Source organism: Pantherophis guttatus, chromosome 1 (genome assembly GCF_059756535.1).
Source record: "Pantherophis guttatus breed Tessera chromosome 1, ASM5975653v1, whole genome shotgun sequence".
Taxonomy (NCBI): Eukaryota; Metazoa; Chordata; class Lepidosauria; order Squamata; family Colubridae; genus Pantherophis; species Pantherophis guttatus.
In genome coordinates this window covers 272,276,525-272,291,572 of record NC_142063.1, presented here as the reverse complement: position 1 = coordinate 272,291,572, position 15,048 = coordinate 272,276,525, and the positions used below count along the sequence as shown (strand labels likewise).

Here is a 15,048-nt window from a genome sequence, read left to right as displayed (position 1 = left end):
CTTTCTTCCAAAGCCTCTTCTATATCACATCGTTTTTTTCTGGAAAGTCTTCTATATATTCCTAAGCACATCAGCAGAATCTCAAGAAGACTGTTGGGTTCCATTAATGGTTAAAAATACATTACATCTTATTATTATTTATTATTATTTTAAAAACCAATCAATCGGTTATTATTTTAAGATAAGATAGTCTAACCAATAACTAATTGATCAACCACTGGTTGCAATCATAGGTGTAATGTGAGAACAATGTTTTCTCTGAGTGCTTTCCAAATCAACTTAGAATTCATTGGAGTAATTATAGCAGGTACCAAAGGTTTCTATGAATGAGTGCAAGTAAAGAAACTGATCTAGAAGACACCGTCAAATAATTGAAACTTTAGGCACAAATCTTCATCTGTTCCATCTATCATTTCATACATTTGGTAACAAAATATTTGTAGAATACAGTAAAAAACTACAGAAAATAAAAATTATGTAAACTCAGGTGAAACGATCTCTGAACAACAATATAATTTGACTGTCTGAGGTATTACATGCCGTAGAGTACAATATTCACTTAAAAATAGAAATATAGAAAATAGACGGTTTTCTTAAGCTAATCTTAACCAAATGTAGGCACAAAATCTTCAACTGCCATATTTATTTTGCTGTTTCAAAACTACTTTTTATATTATATTATATATAATATTTTATATAATATTTTATAATATATACATATTTATAATATATACTATTTTTATGTTATACAGATAGGGACACTACAGTCCTTAGTTTACATGAATGACAATTTATTAGGAAAATCCCATCTTGTGTCTAATATGAGAAACAAACACTTGTTATTGTGTGCACAAAGAGGGAAGATTGGCAATACCTACAATAGAGGAATGGCTGGTGAAGATGACAAAACTCACTGAAATGTCCAAACTGTCTTGACTATTAGAGAAAAGACAGTATCTATGTTTATTGCTGACTGGAAACCTCTTATGGGCTTTTTGCACAAAAAGAGAATACAATGAATTTATGATTTATGTTTTGATGATTAGATAGGATAGTATAGAATGAAGAGAGGGATTAAAATATAATTGTACTTAAAGTTATAATAAGTACAATAAGAATTGTACTTATAATTGCTGCAACAAGATTGAAAGCTGTTTCTTTATAAATAATTTTCTTTTTCTCCTATACTATTTCTGCACTTTTAGTTTTTTTCTTTCACTTTTCTTTTTAGCTTTATTTTAATTTGTATTGGTCTTATTTTTGTGGTTAAAATTCTATCTATCTATCTATCTATCTATCTATCTATCTATCTATCTATCTATCTATGAAATAAACATAAATTCCTTTTGTAAAACTGTTCCAAATAATTCATCATTGCAAACAGCCAAGGAGATTCAAACATTTTATGTTAAGTTCCCCTCTGAATTTTGAATTGCTTTATAGGTAGCAAGATATATTTGTTGTTTGATCAGCCACACTATTGTATTGCCAAATGGTGATCACCAATTCACAAAATAAGGATAAAAAAGATAACCTAACCTAACCTAACCTAAAAGTGATTATCAATTAAAACCCCGGTGGAAAAAATAAAGTTAGATCTAATAGCAGATGACATTTTTAAATTTTGGAGACTACAATATTCCAAGACTTAAAAAGAACCCTCCTTCATTGGACTCTGAAGACACAATAATAGCATGAACTTTTGTAGGATAAACATTGAGGTAAATCCTTCCATTCCTCACCATCCAGCCAGAGCTGAAGAAGCTTCTTGGATGGGAAGCAAAATGTCTTCAAAGAAAAAACAGAAAGTCCAGTTGCCTATTGAAAAAGCACCTTTGGGACAACCATGACCTAGATGATTGAGAATCTTCATAGACATTGAGGAAAAGGCTACATTTCATGAAGAATGGAAGGGAATTGTTTGGCAGGAACTTCACCAATCTCATCAGGAGCTTAATAAACTACAGCAAAAAGGAGAGAGTGGCATAAGTTCAGAGCCAGATTTATCACCCAGGACTGGGGCCAACAGTGCAAGAAACAAAGTAAAAGGCTTCCAAGTAGAAGGGACAGATTGGCAGGAAACTATAACAGCAAAGTCAGAAGGCTCCATAGTAAGAAATTCAGAGTCTTAGAGGTTTCTACAATAGGGTGTGGAAAACAGAGAGAAGGAATTGAAAATCATATCACCAAAGGACAAATATGGCACCATAGGCATCATTGAAACTTATTGAGACAACACAGAAATACAACATAGCCTTAGAAGCATATTTGCTTAGAAATTCACAGATCAGAGAGTGGTATTGGAAAGTGGCATCATAATGGGAGTTGATTATAGACCACCTAGTCAAGCAGAAGGTGTGAATTAGGTCTTTCTGTGTCAGGTGACCAAACTTTCAAAATTACACATATTAGAGATAAGACAATTGTCAGAAACTGTATTGGACCACATCAGGTTAAAGTGAAGAATGATTCAAGAGTTGTGAAAAATGCCACAAACAAAACAAAACAAAACAAAACAATCAGAACCCTCTTTCCCCATGTAGATTAAAAACAAAAGATGATAATATAGGTCTGTTGTGAGAAAAAAAACCCAGTAGATTGTTAATGGAGAGAAGCAGAATATCTTAATTTGTATTTCGCACCTGTCTTTTCTCAGAAAGGAAACAAAGTCCTAGTGGAAAGTGGCAGCTTAGGATAAATATCAATTATTCCTCACTGGGAATTTACTGCATCTCCTAGAACCATCCAACCCTTGTGGCAAAACAACTATGATGAAAACATGATTTGCATTGCTTTATTGATGGCTGGATAATGATATAAAGCCACTTGGTCACTAGAGAGGGAAAATCCTTTTTACTGTAAGAAAGGTATATAAGCTGCTCAGAGTCCTGCTGGTTTAGTGTGACACATAAACCCCAGTAAATAAATATAAACAAATAAACAAACATCATGCTGTAATAACAAAAGGCTAAAACATTATAAGCAGAACAATCCCTCACCCTCATCCCCACACACCTTGACCATATTATTTGAAAATATTCAGAATAACAGTATTGGAAGGGACCTTGGAGGTCTTCTAGTCCAACCTCCAGCTCAAGAAGGAATTTCAGAGAAAAGGTTGTTCAATCTCTTCTTAAAAACCTCCAACATTTGCCTCTTTGTCTCAGTCAACATAGGATATTTTCCCCCTAATACATTTCAATAAACCCTTGCTGCAAATCACTTGTTTCTTTTGTCAGCCCCTCCTTATATCCAAAAATCCACAATTCTTGATGTTTTGATAGGTGATGAATACTAGAGATATAACCAAGAAATGTGTGCATTTTACTATATAACACTCGATCGGAAGCCATATTAACATTTCTACTGATTTCAGCCCAAAATATGGCAATAGGACAAAATAATGCTCCATCTCCTAAGTTGCATTTCCAGCAGCAAAGAAATTGCAAACAACTGTAATAAACATTTGCTAGATGTTTAATATTCATGATTTTTTAATATAGTACAATGATTGAAGTTGTCTTTACCTCTACGGATTAAATGCTATTAAGCACTAATGGTTTTCAAAATTGTTCTAATGGTGAATTAAAATGAGTCCAAGTAAATCTAAGTTATCAGAAAGTATCATTATGAAAGGTATGTAGTTAAAAATGAACACAGATTGTACTAAAGGAGTAAGATTCATGAAGTCCAGTTTACATATTTAAATTTAATAGACTTGCAAGGCATAGACTTGTACTTAAGAGTTCTCGAATTTGAAGAAATAAAGTTGTGTCAATATGGGCAAGCATAGGGCAACAGGCTTTCAAGTGAATAACTCATAGTTTTCTTCAGAATGGGAAAATATAATAATAAAGATAAGTATGTTTTGTTTTTTACTCTAATTTTCCTGTTTTGTGTTAGTGGGGTCACTTTTGGATCATGAGATCTTCTTTAGAGATAAATATGAGTTATATAAGTAAAAAAGGTGGACGGTATACCCACAATTCCATTACAACTGGTTTGGGTGAAGATTGGTGGCAAAAGGAACTATTTGGTAACAGGTTATTTCTGCCTTTCTTCTCTGCTCCACCGGAAGTCATACGCCTCTCCTGAGGGAACGAATATATTGACATTATGGGAATGCTTTAGTGAGAATGGGAGCAATTTGAGTGTGCTTTCTAGTGTTGGAATTTCAGATTCAAACCACTGAAATGTGTAACATGGGATGGATGGATGGACGGATGGAAGGATAAATATCAAATTGTCAAAAGCTTCTACACCACTTTTAGTTTATTTTTTCCCCCTGTCATTAAGAGACTGTGAGATTGACATGGCAACATTTGTAGATGCTACAGGCTCTAAAGTTGCAGGAATGAAAAAAAGAAAAAGCGGGGGGGGGGGATCAGGTCTATGCTGCAGCTTTAGATAACAGTTTTATAACTGAAGCCATAATCCAACCATTATGGTAAAAAAAAATTTTGAAAAAAAAAAAACCCTTGTATTTACTTATTTCCAGTGCATTACAGTAACAACATTCCATTTTCATCTGTTTCTTTTCTTCTTAAGTGATGATTTTCTAATTCCCTTGATTATTAAATCTTTCAACAGTTGTTGTTTATGAGTCCGGTTTTGTAAAGGTTATATGGGTCATTAGGTTAGTCTTCCTGTTTCTTGAACGGAATCTCATGACAAAATGGAAACCATTGGAAACTTCTACTGTCTTCTGCAGATGTCCCTATTTTCCCTCCAGAAGACTTGAGAAACTTTCAGAACATCCTGTGGAAGCATAAATCATATTGCAGATTCAACCACTCTCATATTTCCCTCATAAACAGAGCAGACTTTAAAGTCAAAATTAACATGTGAGTATACCAGAGACTGGTTTGAGATGGATGATTTTACAAATCAAATAAATCAATAAAAGTAAAATAACTACTTGTGAGCTATAATGATATGTTTATACTTATTTGCTGATTTTTCTAAATGATCAGTATATGTAAACAGAAAGAAATCATTATGCAGAAGTGCCTGAAATTTATTTTGTTAGTATATTTTCTAACAATGAAAATTGATTTCCCAGAACAAGTTCAATCCTAATTGAAAAGTCCTGCTGATTTCAACAGATCTGATTATTATATGAAAGTATATCAGTTGAAACTTTTTTGTGCAATTAGATATACTAAGTTCAATGGCATTAACATATAGAGCAGCAGAAAGACTAAGATATGTATAATAAATTTAATAATCTAATAAAACAATAAGCAATAAAGAAGTTATGTGTATGTATATGTATGTATACACGTAAATGTATATCTGAGCTTTCTTATAGTCCAGAAAAATGCAGTGCCTTTGGCTTTTAAGCTTTTAAGGTGATGCTGTTAGTTGGCACTATGCAAAATATGATAATTTCTATTCCATGGATATATAATGCTATACTGTTGTTACAGCGCTAATAAAGACAGGCTTTATATTATCACAGTAATCATTGGGTGTAAAATACTAAATGTCATAGGGTGGAAATGGTTTATCTAGGAAAAGGAATCAGAGTAAAATATCTCCAGTCATGAATCATATTATAGTTCTTGTTTTAGAGAACTCTGCTCACTTATCCTATTGGCCATAATGTCTATATTTGAACCAGCAATGATCAATTTGTAAAACAGAAGAACCTCTATGTAATTTTTGGATAACAGTAAAAATTTCCATAGAGTAGTCTGGAGTTATGCTCAAAAACTAGCATGATGGAAATCTGTAAAAAAAGTTGACTGAAATCTAAGGAAAAATAACTTTTGCAAGATATATTCAGTGAATGTTTAATTTTATAAGATACATTTGAACTGTTTCACTTGAACTGTTTGGGAAATGCAAGGTAACAATGTTCATAATAAAGCAAAACTGGACCAAACAATTCAAAACTGACAAAACCATGTAACAGAAACATTTTTTCCCCACAAAAAAGAACAAATATTTGTTATAATCATTAAGAGGCAATCAGTAAATATACACAATACAACCCTATACCTATTTCTTTGAGAATAAAGAAACATATTTAAATTGATACTGTTTGCATCATTGTATTTCAAATACTAGATATAAATACAAGTAGACAGGCTTATTGTTAATTGCCAACATGTATGAAGATTTCATTGTATGAATGAAATGCCTTGTAATGCCTTGTAACTAGTATTGAATAAGTACAAACTATAAAAAGGGATTGGGATTTTATTATAAAATTCAACAGTTTATGCATCTGAAGAATTTTTTTTACCTCCAAAGCCTTCACAGGATTGATGTTCAGAAGAGTCTATAATAACTAGAGTAACAAAAGTAAACAATGAAAAATCTTTGTGTGTGTCTCTCTCTCTGTTTCATTTTACCTTATGGCAGATTGCAAGACCTATTATTTGACTCATTTGGTTACTGCTTACTTGAATCATTTGGGACCATGTTTCTTCAATCTCTGTTAAGCAGGTTGGATAACCTAAGGAAACACATTTTCCCCCCTGCGTGGCAGAAAAGAGAAGGTGTTTTGAAACCAGTCCTTCAACTCTTATCACAATAGATAAAACAGATCCGACACAGTTTTTAATAATGGATAAAACATACTAACTTTCCTGTGTTAAACATTCAAACAGCTGCAACTTATTACAGATTCGGGAAGCTGAAGAAAGTGATAACCAAGCCACATTTCCTCTTATACAGGATGCAAATATACATTGGGGAAGGAAAAGAAAAGAAATGAAAAGAAAAGAAAAGAAAAAAGAAAAAGTTTTTCTTGGGTAACAATTTCCAAGGAAAACGTGGAGGGGCGCAACTCTGGTTCGCTTTCATTGGGATCCAAGTCCTGGTCCACGCATCTTTCGCCCTCCAGCGATTCCGAGCTGGCTGTCTTCTTTTCCGCGGAAGCGCGTCACGTTGCCGGAGTTGGCCCCTTGGCTGGTTCCCTGATTACAGTCCATTCGGAAATAACGCAACTCAACACACACACTCCGAAAAGGGGCACTAAAGGTTTGCGGGCTCCAAAGCCGGCGGCTGCCTCAGAGAAAAAACCCGGACTCAGATGACAGAGGCTGGTTTGGGGGGCGCGCGCGCGCGTCTACCTTTTCTCCCCTGCCAAGGCCGGCCTTGCCCTAGCGCCACACCCGAGAAGGAAAGCGCCGTGCCCCGCTCCCTTTCCTTCTCGTGGGGGGTGCTGAAAAGTCCATAGGCCGGACTGCTCGGTGGAACTTTCTTTTTCCTCCTGCCCCGGGGCGGCGCCCCCTGAGAGGCAGGCGGCGACTGCTCCGGAGAGAGGAAGGACTAGTTGGCTTCGCAGCTCCTCCTGGTCGCGCCAAACTTGCCCCGAGTGCCTTAAGGTCGGCGAGAAGGGAAGGGTGGAAGAATGAGGAGGAGGGAGGGAGCGGCGGATACGGGCTTCAGATGCAGATGGTGCTTTTTGTTTTGTTTTGTTCGTTTGTTTTCCTGTTATGGGAGTGAGGAATGGTGACCAAAAGACCCTTAAGGGGAGGATCTGTGTCTGTACCCATTTGAACCAAACCTTTAGTGGAAGGCAGTCGCTGAGAGTGTGTGGAGGATAAACATCAATGGCGGAGTTTCTTCGGTTACCTGCAGCTGTAGGTTGCAGGTGTTTTGGCTTGAAAGTGAGCGAGTTCTTTCAGGTTTCCACCGGGGAAAAAAAAAAAGGGACTTAAACTCTCCTAAGAAAGTTGTATGCACGGCACTACAGAATTCGCCGGGCAAAATGATTGGGAGAGGAGGCGTGGCGGTTGCCTTTCTCTCGCTTTTTTTGAATGATCCCCAAAACTTTCCCACTGAATTTAGGGCGCGAGGATTTCCCTCAAGATAGACCCGAGGCCAGAAATTACGCACTGCAGTCAAGCGGGACCAAAAAAAAAAAAAGTGCAAAAAAAGAAAAAAGAAAGAAAAAGTTGGGAAACTCTTTTGGACAGAATCCGAGATGCCTGCCCGCTGCGTCTAGGGCTGACCTTTCATCCTCCCGCACGAGCGTTCCTTTTATTGTTTTTTTTTTAAAATTTATTTATTTCCCACTCCTCCGGGCTTTTCAAAAGCTGGCAAGCGCACCGGTTGCTGTAGTTTAGCGTTAGGGGAGAGGTAGCGGTGAGGCGAAGCGACAAAAAAAAAAAAAAAGGTGGGGGTGGGAGGGTGGCTTTGAGGCGCGAAGCTCCGCCATTGGGTGTTTTCTGCGGCCGCGGCTGCAAATTGGAAGCACTGCGGTGGTTTCCCAACCCCTCCCTCTCCCCTCTCCCCCCTCCCCCCGCCACTTTCCCGAATTCGTTTTACAGATGGGAAAAAAAAAACAAATATTTATATTGCGGAGAAGAAACAGAAAGACGGGGCGGAGGGTGAGCGCGCGCGGGTCGTTTATTGTATTTTTTTTAAAAAAACTGAGGGGAAAAGCGCTGCCGTCTTATTCCCGTGGAAAAAAAAAAAGGGAAGTACAGACATGAGAGGATAGGGCTGAAGAGATTCGTAAGACCGGGGAAACTGCCCGCACTTCATATGGTCGGAACCGCGCGGAGGGTGAGGGGGTGCTTGGCGTCGTCAGCCTCCGAATGACCATCCGGCTTCTGTTTCGTTGCCTCCCCGGCGCCCTCCTGTGACTCTCGCAAACGTCCTACCTCAAACTTCCGCGGAAAGGGCGGGAGAGAGGCTCGATGGCCAACCCCAAGGAGGAGCTCTTAGCCCGCCCCTCGCGCTCCCCCCAGTGATTGCAGCGGGAGGGGAAAAGCCCGGCTTCAGCTCCAGCCAGTTTCACTCCCCTGGCTGGAGGCGGAGTGGCGGCGGCAGCAGCAGCAGCGGGGCTTCTACTGGAAGCGGCTGGGCTGCTGACAGCTCCTCCCGCGCTCTCGTAGCAGCGGCGGCGGCGGCGGCGGCGGCTACGCGAAAAGGGACAGTTTCCTGCAGCATCGTCTCCAACGCAACAAAGCGGCTCCTCCAATCTCCTCCTTTCCCTCCCCTCCCCTCCCCTTCTCCATCTTCCTTTGACTTCGTGCCGCCGCCGCCTCTTCTTCTTCTTCCTCCTTTCCTCATCTTCTATCGAAGCCCCTCGAGTCCCCGCGGGCGGGAAGGAGGGGAGAAAAGCCAGCCAAGCAAGCGAGGCGGTCGCGAGAGATGGTGGAGCGATAGCACTTCCCTTGGATTGCCTACTCCGGCGGCGGCGGCGGCGGCGGCGGCGGCAAGCGACTTGACGCCCCTTTCCTCCACCCTGCTGCCTTCCACCTCTAAAGGCGCCACCGGTCGGCGTCGCTGGCAGCGGGGATCGTTCCTCCTGCCCTTCTGGTTCTCCGTGGACCTACAATCAAGCGGGAGGAAGAGTGGCCGCCGGTGGCGACCGCCCGACAGGCAGGGGCAGGGTGTTCAGGCGGCGGCAGCAGCAGCAGCAGCAACAAAGGCATCTTTCCCTTTCCCTTCCGTCTCTGCTCCCCTTTGCTAAGGCTAGCCATGGAAGATGGATCTTCGTCGGCCAGCTGCTTTAGACGCTTTACCGAGTGTTTCTTGAGCGCAAGTAGGTGCTGGGGTTGATGGGGGGTGGGGGGTGGGCGGAGGGAGAAGAGAGGTGGCTTGGGTGCAGAAGGGTTTTGCTTTTCTATCCTTGACACACACACACACACCGGGAGAAGAGGGCAACGGGTTGGGTTGGGAAGTCCTCGGGCAAACCCTCCGCTTGGAAAAAATGAATGTGCGCGCGCGTGTGTGTGCGTGTGGGTCCCACCTATCTACGGATGGAAAGGCGAGAGCGGCGGGGAACACTTGCTCGTCTGGAAGATAGGGGAAGGAAGAAGACCAAAGTCGCAGGACGATTGGAGTTAAACTACGAGTTACTGTGCTGAAGTTCCTTTTGGAAAGGAGTTTCTCTCGATGCAGACTTTCCATGTAAGGCTGGGTAAGAATTGGCTCCTGGATGCATTAAACATAAAAAGCCTTTGCTTGCTTCAGAGCATATTTCCTTGGCAAGGAACGCTGTGCTGCTCTCCACAACTGTTTCCTGGGACACAACACACCAGATTTCAGAACTTTTCCTGACGAAACATACAGAGTAGAGAAATGAGAGGTCCTTGATGTTCTCTGAGTTTGGTTATAACCAAGCTGAGAGAGCACCAAGGGCCCCTTCGTTTCAATCCTGAGCTACAAATATTTGCTATAGAGTAGAAGAAAAAGCAGAGAAAACTTCTTATCATGCCAGGGAGGGATTAAAAAGAAAGAAAGCTGTTTCTTTCTGAAACTGGAAATTGTATTTATCTGTTTTGGCCAGCTCTTTTTGCATTTGTTCCCAGGTGAAATGTACATATTGAATGGCGTAGAGTAGATGATACTTGATGTTTTGACTACAACTGTTCAAAGAAACAAAACAAACCCCGGGTATGCAGCACCAAGATTTTAAACCCACAGTCTTTGCTTGTTAATGAAAAAGAAATGAGTTTATTGTTTACTGACTTGCTAGCAATGAAATGACTCAAAATATAACCATTCAGCATTGCCAAAGAAATAGAAAAGGGACCCCTTAACTCAGAAGCAGACTGAATAATTAGGGCTTGTGACAAAAGTGTGTAAACGGTACATAGAAAAAAAATCATCCACATGATTCTAATTATTTAAATATTTTTTCCAACCGTTCAGTTTGTGCCTTCTGGGTTAATTGGTGAGCTTGTTAGAACAGAATTAAAAAGTTCTTGGCACTTTATATGAATCCGAAATAAGTATTGGACTATCTTTGTCCTATGGAGTAATTGCACACAGCATGTTACTAATGTTATAGTGATTGGCCATTTCTGTAGATCTCCTTCATTTTATAGAATACTACCAAATCACTTGCAAACTGCCTCTTTTTTTTCAATGTTTCTTTTAAACTCTGTGTGTATTCCAGTTATAGAAGTGTCCATTAGACTTCATGAAGTGAAGGATTATTTTTTTCTCCTAAACACACACTCTCAGTCTCACCCTCTCCCTCTCCCTCTCTCTCCCTCCCTCCCTCCCCCCTCTCTATATATATAGGGGGGGATGGAGATGGAGATATATGCATATAAAATATATAGCAAATATTTTGCATAAGGAAGAAATTCAGAGGAAATAACATTTACGCTTGTCATAAAGCTATGGTATAATATAATGGGGCGTACACATCTCTGGTCAAATTGTGCATTTCAAGAATTGTTGTGTAAACAGAAACTAATACAGTATAAAGTTCAACATAACATCTTCCTGTATATTTGAATGCAAACTTCTTGTTTATTTTCAGTTGTTTACAAATGCAAACTAAAAAAACAAGAAGTAAATATTAGGTAAAAAAGTTTGCACATCCTTCTAACAAGTATCATGTAACATTCCCTTTGGGGAGAAACAACAGCTTCCAAATGTTTCTCCTAACCAGCTAAGAATTATTTTATTCTTTTGGATTTTTTCTCACTCTTCCTTGCTGAAATCTTCTAGCTCAAAAATACTTTAGGTCTTCTTTTATGCATTGATGTTTGAAACAACCTGACAGATTTTCAGTAATAAGCCTGAGGACTATAAAGGCATTTCCATACATAAATTTGTATTGTACCAAAGGAACAATTATCAAGCATATTCATCTAGATCCAGCGTATGAATATGTAAGAAATCAGACCATTCATACTAGTAATCAATAAGAGAACCAATGAGCTGCTCAGAATTTAAATAGAGGTCCAAACAAACAACCAATCACATGACCAACTGACCACATGACCAACTGACTTGTGTAAGTTAAGGAAAATAGGACAAGAAAATCCTGCTATGTTACCTAGTTTGGTAACGAAACATTCAGAAACTAAATTAAAACAAGCTTGGAGAGCAAACCACTGCCAAAAACTGTAAAAGCATTGCTAAAATCTTTATATTTTCTTGTAATTCTTGTTTGATGTGTAGGGATATTTTGAATTGTGGTCTTGCCTGAAACGTCCAGCCCCCCACCTTTTTTCATCTTCAATTTCTTTCACCGACTTTTGGGATATTAGTTTCTACAACATGTTGATATTTAGTAGAATACATTCTTCCTTTCCTATACCCAATATTTCCTATGTCACTGGCACACGACCCCAAAACATAATACCGCTATATAAGTTGACCGATTGCTCTTTTCATCAAATGTGTCATTCTTTTTCTCCAAATACATCTTGAAAGATTGCAGACAGTTTGATTTTTGTTTCCTCAGTCCAAAGCACTTTGTTCTAAAATGTTGCAGAATTCTCATGCTGTTGTTTTGTATACTTGATTAAATGACTTTCATAAAGAGTTTACAGAAAATACTTCCTTCTGAGAACTCTCCCGTTAAGATCAACTTGTTATATAAGTAATGCAATAGGTTTTCCATCCTCTTACATTTTTCCACTGGATAGCAAATAATGAAGGATTGTGGGGTTTGATTACGACAGGCTTAGTAAGTCAGAAATATCATTGGAGATCCTTTACTTGAAAGGATGCTGAGGAAACATTTTGATGGGGGCTAATTATTGAACTGATAAAATGATTTTTTAAATATTTTCCAAATGAGAGATATTTTCTTCCCCAGTAAGCAGAGGCAGAAGCACATGCCTTACATAGAATACTGTCTATGAAGACCCCCAAAGACCCCTAATCAGTATTAAGCTAGGTTGACTTGAGTCAAGCCGAATTATCCCAGAGTCACTGGTAGTTGAGCAGCATGTACATTTAAATAATAATAATAATAATAATAATAATAATAATAATAATAATAATAATAATATGTCTGGCTGACTGTGTGACAAATCATAATTAGCATCATTAAACCATATCTAGGCAGATATCCCAGATTCTTGGGAAGGCACAAGTGGATAAAAGTGCTTAATCCAGTCTAAACGTTTGTTTGATGGTGTGATTAACCATAATAATTTTATTTATTTATTTATTTATTTATTTATTTATTTATTTATTTATTCATTTATTCATTTATTCATTTATTTATTCATTCATTCAATTTGTATTCCGCCCCTCTCCGAAAACTCAGGGCGGCTCACAATGCATTTAAAATCATTATTAAAAACATTTAAAAATTAAAAACATTAAAAGTCATTCACACCATTCATGGCCGAATCTCGCTGGATTGCAAGAGCGAGATCAACGACTCCAGGCCTGCTGGAAAAGCCAGGTCTTCACCGCTTTTCGGAAGCCAATAGGGTGGGGATGGTCTGGACCTCAGGAGGTAACTGGTTCCAGAGAGCTGGGGCAACCACAAAGAAGGCCCTCCCCCACGGGTCCGCCAGCCGGCATTGTTTAGCTGATGGGACCCGGAGGAGACCAACTCTGTGGGATCTTATCAGTCGTTGGGAGTTATGTGGTAGAAGGTGGTCTCGAAGATACCCTGGCTCTGAGCCATGTAGAGCTTTAAAGGTAATAACCAACACCTTGAATTGTGACTGGAGACCAATAGGGAGCCAGTGCAGCTCGCGGAGAATTGGTGTAATGTGGGTGTACCTAGGTGCACCCACGACAGCTCATTCCAGATTGTTCCAGATCCTTGGGGAGGGCTTAATAGGTAGATAAAAATGACAGATGTATTAAGCCAGAAATATTTTTGTTAGGAAGACTTCCAGGGACATATGACAAAAAATACAATATTTAATTATACATATTACAACAGTGGCAAGAATAATATATGCACAAAATTGGAAAAATAATAATACACTAATGGAAGAAAATTTGATTAGAAAAGTTTTGGAGTGAGCAAAGATGGACAAGCTCACAAAAGAAATACACGAAAAGGAGGAAACAGAATACTACATAGTATGGGAGAAATGGTATGAATGGTTAGAGGAGAGGTATAAAAGGCAAGAAAAGAGTAAATGAGGAAGATATAGGAGTTGAAATGTAGTAACAAACAAGTGGAAATGGAACGAACACAATGTATGATTGAAATTGAGTACATTGTTACCTTTATGTATATAAATCAATATTAGAATCATATGTATAAATGGTAAATTGAAGTAAGGGAGAAAAATAGATATGTAAGAAATGTTTACTGATGCGAAAATGTAGAAAAAAAGGAAATTGTAAAAAATTCTTTTTTTGTTTTAAAAAAATTAATAAAATTATTTTTTTAAAAAAATCATATTAAACAAAATAAATCTAATTTTTTTTTAAAAAAAATGACAGATAAGTCTAAACATCTACCTGACTGTGTGACCAACCGTAAAACTGGAAAGCAGGATTAGAAGCCAAACTAGGTTGAAACAGAAGTTTCCAAAGAAGAAGGAGATATGCAGGAGAGTTGGATTCTAAGACAAAATTATAAAGTTTAAATTAGAGAGATCCTGTATGGTTAAAGACTCTAGGATGCAGAGCAAAGTAAGAGACTGATACTGTTTTAGGCAAAGTTACTGACAGCCTTCAGGCAAGAAAGAACAATCTATGTTCACAAGTAATGTTGTAATCCTGAGTGAAATTTTATGCCCACATCTAGTATTATACTGTTGGTCTAGTCTTTATATCATTTGAATATCCTGGAACTGTGAAATGTTATAGCTACTTTTCTGATTGTGTTTAAACTGGTGGATGTGTAAATATTTGGATCTTGAACTTTGCTTTTGGAGGATACAGATCTTGAGCTCAAGTTTTCAAGTAGCTAGCTGTTTGTTCAGTAATCAATCTGAAATCTCATTCTCTGATGATAGTTTTTGGACCTGGAGCATGCAATAACAGGAGATATTTATTCAGACACAAATAAGAACTGCATTGTGAACTATTTAGTAAGATATTGCTTTTCAGAAAATAGTATCAGGAAAATGGATAATTTGCAGAGAGATGCAAATATGTTTAAAGCATAACTTATTGCACTTTATTGTATGACTACCACATAGTTCTACTTATATCACCATCCACAAATCCATACAGTTGTTTTTTTCCTGCGACATAAGTAATGTGAATATTTTGCTACCTTCTATGTATCTTTTACTATCTAACTCTTAGGTGCTAGTATCAAAAGATCTGATTTTACATAATCTACAAATTACTGAGAGAGTATTATGTTTTTTTAAAAAATAATAACTGGATTATTATCAAGGTGTGATTAAC

General features: G+C 38.3%; 1 protein-coding gene across 5 annotated transcripts in view; it reads left to right on the top strand.

The window, feature by feature from the left end:
* Window positions 1–9,059: 9,059 nt before the first annotated feature.
* PDE10A (phosphodiesterase 10A) overlaps window positions 9,060–15,048 on the top strand; it is a 125,749-nt gene continuing 119,760 nt past the window's right edge. For 4 of the 5 annotated variants that reach the window (XM_060692322.2, XM_087882876.1, XM_087882875.1 and 1 more), the window contains exon 1: window positions 9,060–9,508. In XM_060692322.2, the coding sequence (XP_060548305.1) occupies window positions 9,445–9,508 (64 nt within the window). In that variant the 5' untranslated portion in view covers window positions 9,060–9,444. The remainder of the gene's footprint in view (window positions 9,509–15,048) is intronic. The other variant, XM_087882877.1, reaches the window with a different exon arrangement.